Source organism: Petaurus breviceps, unplaced genomic scaffold, assembly GCF_028583685.1.
Source record: "Petaurus breviceps papuanus isolate PSGF00001 unplaced genomic scaffold, PetGlider_PUasm1.0 90977, whole genome shotgun sequence".
Lineage (NCBI taxonomy): Eukaryota > Metazoa > Chordata > Mammalia > Diprotodontia > Petauridae > Petaurus > Petaurus breviceps.
This window is the reverse complement of record NW_027187391.1, coordinates 30,922,308-30,935,458: the sequence shown is the minus strand read 5'-3', so window position 1 is coordinate 30,935,458 and position 13,151 is coordinate 30,922,308. Positions and strand designations below refer to the sequence as shown.

Here is a 13,151-nt window from a genome sequence, read left to right as displayed (position 1 = left end):
TTCTTCAAGACAACAGTTTAGAGGTTACTGCAAAGAATTACTCATATACATTCTTGATGGTTCTGCAAATTATAGCTGCCCATATACTTGATATTTTAGATTTGAATGAGTATATTTTGAAGCATATTTTTCTAATCTCTCATCTCTCCACCACTTAAACACACAGACACACAGAGGATGTTCCTTAAAATAAGACTATATTATAGGCAGGATTAAAATATACAGATTATTGGGGTGGGGTGTTAGTTCATAGGCAAATACACTAATCAATATTAATCCTAAATGAGGAAACTAACTCAAAAAGATAAGTTTACCCAGGGAACTTAGGTCTGATTAACTCTGACAATGCCTCACATAACATGATCAGAGAAGGGAAGACTGGCATACTCTCAGATGGAAAGGGGAGGAAAGAAGTGCAGGCTTCAGTTTTTGCATGAATTTCATCTGTAAAGAAAAGATTGTTATGGGAATGGGAATCTGAAGATCTTCCCTGCTCCTTGGTCCTTTGATAGGCTTAAGTGACTCTGAGACCCTCCCTGATTTGAAAATATACTCTGCCCCCTAATAGACTGATTGTGGTCATGTGGAACCTGTGTTGGGAGGCTTGTTTTTCAGGAATGCCTATACCTTGTTACTTTGTGATTGGGCAGTGGGTCAAGAGGGTTGTGACATTCTCTGAGCCAGGAGAAGGCTATATATACCCTGATGTAAGGTTTTGCTTTGGGGCTCACTTTGGGAAGAGTTGTGTGATTTGGCCAGATGAGACTCTGGGCAGCTGTTGAGCCCCCCGGCTTTGAAAACCCGGATGTTGGTGCTTCCCTCTCTGGTAATTGACTAGGTATGGATGTAATGGTCAGACAGCTGGAAGCCTGTCTGCTGATCTGTTTCTCTGTCTGTATTTGTTGTCTGTTTGTAACCTGTTTGTATTCTCTGAAGTGCGGGGTGCTGACCTTTTCCCCCTGAACTAGGTAAATGACATATGTTTGATTAAAGCAAGATTGTTAATCCATTTTGGGTTGCTTTCCTTTAGAAAAGCAGATCTAGGAACCTGTGCTAGCAGCCATTCTGGGTATCCTAGAGTGCTTGCTGCTACAAAGACCAAACCCAAACAAAATAGTTTAGGCTGCATTAAAACTCTTGGTTAAGCCAAGAGAGAAAGAACAATAATGACATTTATGCAGTGCTTTAAGATTTATAAAATGTTTTCCTAGTATATAAGGGAATGAGAGCACAGAGGACAAAGTTAAATTGAGCACTTGTCTGATGTGAAATTTTCCTCCACTTCTTTTGGGCAGTCTCTCTCCCTTCCCATCCTTACAGTCACATTGTACAGGTGCAATTGCTCATCTCAAATCTTATCAGCAATGTTAAGGAGAAATTCTTAGCCTGCACTTTGCTCTCTCCTACTCCCTTTGTCTTGCAAACTACAAAAGTTACCCTGTGGTCCTCCTCTTTCTCCCTACTCCTTCTTCGCCCCTCTCTTTATCTCCCCTTGAAACCTTCTTAGGAACCTTAACCCTGATATTGTTTGAACTTTGTATGCCTTAAGTAATTTAACTACCTCTAGTTAATAAAATAATTACTTTATGATTTTCATAACTTATTGGTGATTTTAATGGGTTTCAGTCCTGTAGATTTATATTTTAGGTAGGGTTGGGCAAGAAAAAAAAAAGAAACAAAGACAACCTTATTTAGCAGTGCGAAAAGTCCAAAAGACACCAAAATGAGGGGAACATTCAACAAAGATTGTGAGGAGTAAGGTCCAAGACAAGCCCAAAAAACCTAATATGAAAAAGTGCCAAATGAAGGAAAGATTCAACAAAACCAAAGACAAATGCCATTAAGCTATTCAATTTCATCAAAGATTTCACCAAGAGGCATGAAGTTAACCCAATATTAGGTTAAGGTTGTGCCAGGGGATGATGTCTAAAACTGTGAGCCTTTTGGGATGTGACTGCACAAAAAAATGGAGCCAAGCTAGCATGAATAGGATTGGGGGAAATGGATTTAAAGCAGCCTAAAACTGAGAACCTTTTCACTGGTGATTAGATAAGGAAGTAAGGCCAAGACCAACACAATTGATAGTTGTCCCAAATAGTGGACCAAAGGGGCAGATTGTGTCAGTGGTTTTTAAGCTCCTGAATCACAAGTTAGTAATATGAAGGAGGCAGGTTTGGCCCCCAGGACTTCCAGCTAAGGATTACAATGGAGGATATGAGACCAGGACCCACTTACCCCAATCAGAACCAGAGCAGAGAAATGGAATCTAGGATGGAGCAGGGGCAGCAGCCAATTACTTGTACAGTAGTATCCTACAATAGGACTACAGCAAGAGATAATATCATAGAATAGTCATCCTACATATGAACAAGGCAAGGGATAGCCTACTATTGTGAACACAAAGTTGAAATAAACATAGTGAAGCTAAAGATATGAATCAACAGAAAAAAAGGTACTAAGATAGTGGATAAATATTATGGATTAAAAGATTCTCAAGAAATAATCTCAGAGAAAGGAAATAACTGCAATAATTACAATGTGAAGTTAAAAAAATGGAATGGCCACAAGGACTCTACAATCAGAAAAAAATGAAGGATGAGGTGAAGTAAGAGATAAAAAATGAAATCAGTGCTTGGAAATTGAAGAAAGAGCACAGAGCAGAAGGCAAAAAACCTTCCTCAAGTATTTAGCACCCTGAAATATACATATATTTATATGTTTGAGCAAAAAGAAACCAATCAATCAATGAGACAACACAAAATATTAGAACAAAGTCAAAAGGCTAAAAAATTCAGAAGAATATGAGGTATCTATTATAAAAAACAATTAAACTATAAAACAGTATGAAGATATAACATAAAAATTACTGGACTCACTGAATACCATAATGAAACAAAAATTCTGGATACTATATTTCAAGAAATCATTAAAAATAAAAATAAACCTCCTCCAACTGTCGGGAACTATTCAGTTCTGTGGGTAAAGAAAAATAGACAGAATCCATTGGTCATTTCCTGAAAGAAACCTGACATTTTACAGTTTTTGCAGTCTAAATCCAGAACATTTAGGTCAAATAAAAAACCGTGCTAGCATCCAAGGAGAAAGAGATCATGTATTGATTTGATCAGTCAGGGTCATACAAGACTATGTAGCAGCTAACTTAAAAAAGAAAATCCCGAAACATAATAAACAAAAGACAAAAGAAAAAAAAAAGGCTTAAAATCATGAACAACTTATCTTGAAAAGTTGAATATAATTTTATTGGGCGGGGGGGCAAGAACAAATGTTCTCTAAAATACAAGTGTTTTATACATTCCTGTTGAGGATATCTAAACAGGGTAGAGTTTTTGAAATGCAAAAACTGGTGACAGGGGAAATTAGAAAGGTAAATACATTTGAGCAATTTTAAGAGTCTAAAGGATGATCAAGTATTTACATTCAAAAAGAAGAAACCATTGTTCTCTCAGAATCCTGTCTTTGAGGGACCAGGAAGCAGAAAAAGACAGCCTTAGGTCCTGGGTATAATTTAGTGCTGTCTCATTTATTTTAAGAGAGTAAAGCAAAATGAATACACTAGGAAAGAGGAGGAACTTAGTATTTCTCAACTGGGGCTTATTAGAAAGATAATTAGATGATACATAAACATTTATAAAAACACTTGCTATGTGCCAGGCATTGTACTGTGTTGAGGATACAAATACAAACAAGCAAGTCAGCATTTGTCTTCCAAAAGCTCCATTCTAACGATGGAATATAGCAAAAAAAGGAGAGCTAAAAGATGGGGAGGGGTCGTACATGGTGGTAACATGTAGATTGCTGGGAAGTGAGGTAGAGGCCTGGATCCAGGAAAGAAAAAGTAAAAGTTCATCTATCAGAACCTATGATTCTGTGTTTGCAGTCCAAGTTTCTAGGTAGGAAGAGGTGGAAGATGGTGGCTGGAGTAAAGAAAGGCACGGTTTCAGAAGAACGTATGAATATGTACTGGAGGTCGTGGTCATCTTATAAATCTGAATGTTATTTGAATTAAGCAAAGGGAGATTGAACACATACACAGAATTTAGTATAGGAATACATTAAAGTCAATAGGAAATAAGCAGAGGCACACAGAGGTTAGACAAAAGATTTAAGAGACTGAATAGAGTTTAGGAGAGAATAGCTGCAAGAAAAATAAACTTCAACTATGAGAGACTGATTATAAAGGGAGGATTAAAATAAGAAAAAATAAAAACAATAAAACTAGTTAGTGATCAGGGTCTGTCAAAGCAGTAAAATCAAATTAGTTATATATTACTACTGTTGAACTATTTTTTTTAAAGAGGTAGATAGAAGGCAAAGAGAACATCATAATAGGATATGATGCTGAGAAAAACACTTTTAATAGTTACAATAATGAATGTAAATGGAATGAACTCATCCATAAAATGAAGAAAGGTGGCAGAACGGATTAGAAAGTGTAATCCAACAATATATTGTTTGCAAGAAACATTTTTGAAATATAAATATTCACAGAGAAGTTGGAGTAGCATCTACTGTGAATCAAGTCAATCTAAAAAAAGTAGGGGTGGCAATTATAATCTCAGACAAAGCAATAATCACAATTAAAATGATTAAGAGACAAAGAAGAAAACTACATGATAGCTACAGGAATTATAGATACTAATATAAATATTAAATGTGTGTAACAAATGATATAAGATCTAAGTATATGAAAGAAAATATAATTGAACTTCAGGGATAAATATGACAGCAATACAGTAATTGTCGGAGACTTTAATGTGTCACTTCCAAACTTCGGCAAATCTAACAAAAGCATAAATAAAAGAGTTAGGGACTTGAACAGAATTTTTAAGATGTTAGATGTGTTAAATAAATCCTTGGTCATTAATGAATAAGAATCCTAAGGAACACATATATTTTTCCACCTTGTATGACATCTTTATAAAAACAGACCATGTGCTAGGGTATAAATGAGTCATATTAATATGTTGAAAAGCAAGCATACATTTTAAACATGTCCTTTAATGATCACTGCACAATAAAAAGTATAATCAAGAACAGGAAATTCAAATAAAGCATCTAGAGTTATATGAATATAAAAAAATATAAATATGAAGAATGAATGCTGCATAGAACAAATTGAAGAAACAATAATTACATCAAAGACAAAAAAGTAATGAGGCAAAATAAGAAAAAGTGGCCACAGTGTGAAAAACACTGCCACTGAATGGTTTAATTTAACTGAACATGGTTTACTCATTACTAGTATAGATAGACCGTTAGAAACAAAAATCTGTTAAGAGCTGCTTACTTAAAAGGAGGAAAAATGATAACAAATGAAAAGGTATATTAAAAGACTTTATTCACCATAGAGAAATTTTACAAATATAGCTCTTAAAAATTATGTCTTGATCTATTATGTATTTCATATCATTAGAGATTTATATAAATTTGGAAAAAGACTAAATGGATTTATATACAAATCAAAACACAATTGATGTATAGAAATGGGTAACACATGATGAAATCATCACAAACATCATTGAGCATTGTAGATTTGCCAGACAACAGATATATGCAATATTAATTTCACAAACTGTATCCAAAAGAAAACATTTCATGACAACAAAATTGGGTGCTATTTAAATTATTCATCTTTCAAAATGTCAACATATGTAAAATTAACTGCATTGTTATGCTGAAAAGGAATGAAAGGCAATGTCTACATAAAAATTTCAGTCATTTAAGACTTTTGAAACTAAGAATTACCAGCTAAGTTTCAATAACATGTATTAATCCCTTATCATGTATACATTTTTGGTGTTTGGGGATTTCTTTTAAAAACCCAAGTTCTAGAATTTACAAAAGGTTAACCTTGCCATCGGCAGAGCAGTATGTGTTACAATCTTCTTGTCTACTTACACCAGGATACAAAAGGTACATTATAGTGCAGTTTTTACATACAACCTGAATTTAATACCCTATCTGTTGCAGAAATACGTATCTGCGTTGTGCTCTTTCAAATCAAAACTTGAAATCAAGAAAATACATTTATTTAATTTCCTCATTCTATGGAAACTAACATGAAAATCAGAATCTAAACACATAAGGCCCAATTTCAGCAACAGTCCTGCCTATATTATCTTAAAGGCTTGGGAGAAGAAAAGAAAATACATGCATTATCTCCTAGCTTCACTTTCCACAATAAATTATGTGTATTTACTTCATTAAAAGAGTTAAAATTATACCTAGAGGTTATTCCAGGTTTAAGACACACATTACCATACCAATAATAATTTATTGATATATTTCCTATCTGATCCATAAGTAGAAGATATAAAAAGATAGTAGACTACATAAAGATGATACAGACAAAGGAGGTCTTTGGAAACATTTAATATTAAACATCATTAATTGAATCCCTTAAGTCTATTTAGACCTGAGAAAATGAGCTGCTTTATTCATTTTCTTCTAAAGCACATGGCTTTGTCCTGGTATATTTGACAAGTCTGAATTGAAAATTTAGTTGTCTAAAAACTTGATGGTTCTTTAGTTTATGTAGATATTATCATATTGACCATTTCATTGACATACATGAAACAATATGGTACTAAAATATATGGTAAAACCAAAATTATTTTCCTTTTTCTAGAAAAAAGTACCCTCAATTCAAAGTTTACTTTTTTTTCTTTTAGGAATCATATTATCAATGAAATTAAATCACAGTATGATCTGAAGAATGAAATGAAAAGGGCAAAAAATTGTCCTCTTCTGCAAGGAGGGCTCTTTGTTCTAGGTAGGAACACAGTTGGAAAAATTCATATCCTGGGAAATCTGCTCCTTCTGAATGACACATATAAATTTTAATTTCTATGGACCAATAGTCTAAGAGAACTCAATCAGATACATTTTATGAAACATCATATACAGTAAGCTCTGTTATCTGTCCTTCATTCTGATCTAAATTAGGACTTTTGCCCATCACAAAGATGAAAAATGATATTCTTTATGAGGCACCTTCTGAATCACCAAAAGTTAATTATTATTACTATTAAAGTCTATTTTTACTTTATTCTAGTTGAAAATTGATCTAACCACATTAATTTTGTCAAATTCTCTAACTAAATGTTCATTGTATTATTATCAATTCAAACAATTTATCAGCCAGAATATCTTATTACCTAACCAGGGTAGATAACTGTTGTTACTGTAAAGGATTCAAATTTTTAAAAATAGTGTGTGTGTGTGTGTGTGAGCACACATGATTGCACATATTATTTGACCTGGGAGAAATTACTTTAGGTCAAAGAAACACATTACCATCTCAGGGACATTTTCTTGGTCAAAGCCATACATTCATATTCCAATTACACATTTATATATGTATATAGATATAGAACATCTATTGTTATTACTGTCTTTCTATCCTGTTTAAAATTTGAGAGAGGAGCTGGCTGATAGCATGTACCTTAGTTCTCCAAAGGAAAAGAAAATGGCAAGCTCCTTTCCTAGTTCATTGGGAGACTGGATAGAGTAAAACAGAAAGAAAATATGGACAGACTTTTTGGCATACATACACATTGCTTCAGTAAATTGGGGCCTATATGTTGAGATGTTTAAACTACTACATTATGAAGGGTTTGGCTCCTTTGGAGCTGATTGTTTAGATTTTCTGTCAGTTGACCAGGAATAAATACTAGAATGAGGATTTATTTTTTAATGAGGCCGAAACCCAATACTCACATTATTATTATGTTAAAATAATTTACTGCATTTGAGTGGAGTCTTGTTTGTAATCTGGAGTAAATGGAATATTTTGCAAAAAATAGAATCACAGAGATTAATTGCAAAGAAATCAACAATAAAAAGTCACATGAAACATTTGTTCTATTTTAAAAATGACCATATTTCTTCACATAGCCATCAAGAGCAAAAACTAATAGTTTTCTATTTCTATTCCCTTTTTAAAAGAATAATTCAGTTATAGCAGACTTTTGCAAAATGATTTATTTTGCTCACACTAAGTTGTCTTTAGAATTCATACTATGGTGTGTTGGAAAATGGAAGAAATGATCCAGTTGGCAACAAATACAGTACATTTAAAACAAAATTTGAGGAAAATCCACAAATTAAAAACACTAATGAAATTGAGTTACAATAAAATCTACTGCAACTCTAAGGAGAATGAGGTCAATATGGGATGATAATAGCTCTGTTGATTTTTATTTAGATTACAATGTGAGTGAAGTATTTTAAAAGACATTCTACCAAATAATGATAGACCCGCATCAGAGGAGGCTGTCACAGTTACAAGATTCGTCTCGGGTGAACAGACAAACTAGATTAACATGAAATTGGAAAGAAAAAAAAGCTGTTTTAATAATTAATTTATTATGGCTTTTTGCAACATGGCAAAATATTACAGCTTAAAGCAGACATCATCTCCTCATAGAGGAGGAAAAATTTTTTGCAGTCAAATTAAAATTATAGTAAACAGGTCACCTTAAACCTTAAGACCCACTCATTCAGTTTGGCAAAAGTGACTCGACAGCCTCATAAATTCTGGTGAATTTCTTTTTTTTTCTTCTTTTTGAGTGGCTTGATTGGCTGGATGAACTGAAGGTATAATGAAGAATTTAAGTCCAATTACAAATATTTCCTATTAAACATAATGGACTGCAAAACAATTTGTTTAGAACTCAGAAGAACCACACCAATTATAACAAAAGTTTGTAATGTGCCTGGAATATAAGAAAGGGAACTTTAAATGTGTATAGGGAAATTAAAGGAATGCAGCAAAACAATGTGTTCAGAATCTTTTTTTATTTGTGATTTTCTTCCACCTCCTGATTATTCTTGCGGAGAACTGGTAGAAGATGAGCCTCAGTGTTAAAAATCCAATGTTCCAGTGGAAGGAGATCATCATCAGAAAACAGTAAATAGAGATATCTGACAAAAGAAACCCAGTTATAGTTAGAACTGTATTAGAGGATTCATATCATGTAGTAAACAGAACAAATCAATTAATTTAATAAGCCTTTATTAGAGACCTCTGATGAGTCAGGCACTGTGCTAAATATTGGATATAAGGACAAAAATGGCGTAGTGCCTGCTCTCAAAGAGTTTACTTTCTATTGAGGGCAAAAAATATGTTTGTATACAAGTAAATACAAAATACATACAAAAAAAAAAAGACAGCAAAGCAGGAATGGAATCAAGTGCCCTGCTAATACCCATTGCCCTACAAGATCCCAGAAAAAAATTAGAATAACTAATTGAAGTGACATAAAAAGCATAGGTATTGGGGCGGCCAGGTAGCACAGCGAGTAAGAGCACCGGCTCCAGTGTCAGACTGACCTGGAGATCGAATCCCGGGCTCAGACACTTAGCACCCACCCAGAAACACCTGGCCGTGTAACCTTGAGCAAGTTACTTAACCCCAATTGCTTAGGGGCGGCCAGGTGGCTCAGCGAGTAAGAGCACCGGCTCCAGTGTTGGGACGACCTAGAGATCGAATCCCGGGCTCAGACACTCAGCACCACACCCAGAAATAATAACTGGCTGTGTAACCTTGAGCAAGTTACTTAATCCCGATTGCTAAAAAAAAAAAAAAGCATAGGTATCACCAACATTTTGTATTCATGATGTAAGGAAGTAATGAAGTTCATGTGAGTTTAAAAAATTGTGGGGCAGCTAGGTGGCGCAGTGAGTAAAGCGCCGTCCCTGGAGTCAGGAGGACCCCAAGTTCGGTTCTGGCCTCAGACGCTTAACACCCACACAAAAAAACTTGCTGTGTACTTGGGCAAGTTACTTAACCCCAATTGCCCTCTAAAAGGAAAAAAAAAATTGTAAAGTGGGGTGGCTAGGTGGCGCAGTGAATAGAGCACTGGCCCTGGAGTCAGGAGGACCTGAGTTCAAATCCAGCCTCAGACACTTAACACTTACTAGCCATGTGACCTTGGGCAAATCACTTAAGACCAACTGCCCAGCCTTCCCTCCTCCAAAAAGCAAAAAAAAAATAAAAAAAAATGTAAAGTTAGAGTAGTGAACAATTACAACAAAAGACTAATCATCACAAAACTTCTAAAATAGAAACCATTTATGCAGTCAAAAAAACCAAAAATAAACCAAAAAAATCCCAATTTCTGGAACCCATATTGTGCTCACATAAATAAAATTTAAATATATTATGAAATGAGTGCCATATTTTATTTTCTATGCTCAGTAATTTCAGAAAAGGGAATAAGACTTTTGTAGAAATTATGAGATCCTATTCACATTTGTACATATACTAAAATTTTCTTTATGAGTGGAGTAGAACAGAGATTGAAAAAAAATTAAAGCATAAATTTCTTTTTTCTTTAAAATATCGTATTCAGTACCATACCAAACTACCAACACTTTTTTGCATAGGGCTGGAAAAAATAATACAAAAATTCATCTAGAAGAACAAAAGGTCAAAAATATCAAGGAATCAATGAAAAAAATTCAAAGGAAGATAGTCTAGCAGTACCAGATCTGAAATTATACTACAGAGTGGTAATCAAAAAAAAAACAAACCCCAAAACTGGTACTGGTTAAGAAATACAGTGGGGGATCAGTGGAATAGATTAGGTATGCAATGTACAGTAATAAATGATCATAATAGCCTAGTGTTTGATAAATACAAAGATCCAAGCTTTTGGGACAAGAACTCATTATTTGACAAAAATTGCTGGGAAAACTAGAATGAAGTTTGTTAGGAACCAGGTACAGATTGACATCTTACACCATTTAGCAAGATAAGGCCAAAATGGGTACCTGATTTAGACATAGATGGTGGTATCATAAGCAAATTAGGGGAGCATGGGATATTTTACCTGTCAGATCTATGAATAAGGGAAGAACTTATGAACAAACATGAGATAGAGAGTATTACAGGGTATAAGATGGGTAATTTAGGTTACATTAAATTAAAAGTACTTGCACAAATAAAAGTAATGTGGCCAAGATTAGAGGGAAAGCAGAACACAGGGAATTCTTTTTTTTTTTATAGCAAGTTTCTCTGACAAAGTTTCCTTTCTCTAACATATAGCAAACTGAGTCAAATCTATAAGAATACAAGTCATTCCCCACTTGATAAGTCATCAAAGGATATGAACAGGCAGTTTTTAGAAGAAATCAAAACTATCTATAGTCATGTGAAAAGATGCTCTAAATCACTGCTGATTAGAGAAATGCAAATTAAGACAACTCTGAGGTACCACCACACACCTATCAGATTGGCTAATATGAGGAAAAAGGAAAATGACAAATGTTAGAGGGGATATGGAAAAAAAATGGGACATGAATGCACTGTTGGTGGAGTTGTGAAATGATCCAACCATTTTGGAGGGCAATTTGGATGTATGTCCAAAGGGACATAAAACTGTGCATAACATTTGACCCAGCAATGCCGGTACTAGATTTGTATCTCAAAGATATTAGAGAAAAAAGGAAAACAAGGTGTGTTTGTGTGTGTGTGTAAAATAAAACTTCTGGAATATGGCAATTGAGGGAATGCCCATTAATTGGGGAATGGCTAAAGAAATTGTTGTGATGGAATACTATTGTACTATAAGAAATGATGAATACGATAGTTTCAGAAAAACCTAGCAAAACCTATATGAACTATGCAAAGTGAAGTGAGCAGAACCGGGAGAACATTGTATACAATAACAGCAATATTGTACAATAATCAGTTGTGAATGACTTAGCTATTTTTAGCAACACAAGGATCCAAGCCATTATTGAAGGATTTGGGATGAAAAATGATATCCACCTCCAGATAAAGAACTGATGAAATCTGAACATTATATTTTTTGCTTTTATTTTTTCAATCTGTTTTCTTTTGCAACATGGCTAATATGGATAGAGGGCAGCTAGGTGGCCCAGGGGATAGAATGTAGAACCTAGAATCAGGTAGACTCATCTTCCTGAGTTCATATCTGGCATTAGACAATAGCTATGTGACCTTGGGCAAGTCATTTAACCCTGTTTGCTTCAGTTTCCTCATCTAATCAAATGAACTGGAGAAGGAAATGGTAAGCCATTGCAGTTTCTTTGCCAAGAAAACCCCAAGTGGGGTCATGAGGAATCAGACACCACTGAAAAATGACTCCACAAAGATGTTGTTTTTGCATGACTGCACTTTATAATCTATGGCTAATTGCTTGCCTTTTCAAGGAGTGGTTAGGTGAGGGAGGGAGAAAGAGAACTGGTGACTAGAAACTTTAAAAATTTGTTTAAAAATGTTTTTATATGTAATTTTAAAATATAAAATTAAAATGTTGAAGATCACTTTTCTAGAATATGAGGCTTGGTGTTTTTTCCCCTCTAAGACTACAGAAATTTATCTGAAATATTAATTATTAATTTTTTCTTGTTTTACTGAGATTGAGAAGATTCATACTCAAATCACTGACTTACAAAACCAAATGGGTCAAAGTAAAACTTTCATTTACCATTAACTCAATCTAAAATATAATTTTTTGATTTAAAAAATTCCATTTTGCTAACAAAGACTTTGGTGTCTGTAAATTGTTGTTGGAAAAATTATACTATTTGTGACAAAAGTGACAGAAATCTAGTAATTTTTTTCTGCATCAAGAAAGAAACATCACCTTCTAGAGAATTTGCAAGCATTAGTTCATCCTAAATAGGTGTCCAAAAGATAAATGGGTATGTTGCTCACACCTTGCCTTTCCATTTCAGATTTCTTCCTATTTTCTTGGGTGTTAGGGCTGATTAAATGAGGAAGGAAGAGCCTCCTATTCTACTCTTAGGTTTCTTGTGCAGACTTTTGAATTATGCTTGTCCCTTTCTTGGTTCCATGACTCTTAGTATGGCATCTCTCCCAGAGAACCAGAGATGACAGCAGGACTTTGATTAATGACTGGATTATTTGTCTTGGTGCAAAATAGAGTTACTGGTATTTCAAATACTGTTGGTTGCAGTGAATGATTAAAGGACTATAAGACTTAAAATAAGATGGACTCTCAAAGGGCAAAATAAAAAAAAATAGACAATGCTCTCTGATTTAAAAAAAAAAAACTGCTGTCTTGCAATTTCCAGAGACCATGTGTCACCTCCCTGGGGCAGAGGTACAAGAACAAGTTCAGTTAATATACCAAATC

The 13,151-nt window shown here is 34.2% G+C and overlaps 1 protein-coding gene across 2 annotated transcripts in view; it reads right to left on the bottom strand.

Moving 5' to 3' along the window:
* Positions 1-5,340: 5,340 nt before the first annotated feature.
* The window catches only part of MAN1A1 (mannosidase alpha class 1A member 1), a 188,604-nt gene continuing 180,793 nt past the window's right edge, over positions 5,341-13,151 (bottom strand). For both annotated transcript variants that reach the window (XM_069076950.1, XM_069076951.1), the window contains exon 13: positions 5,341-8,946. In XM_069076950.1, coding sequence (XP_068933051.1) covers positions 8,820-8,946 — 127 coding nt within the window. In that variant the 3' untranslated portion in view covers positions 5,341-8,819. The remainder of the gene's footprint in view (positions 8,947-13,151) is intronic.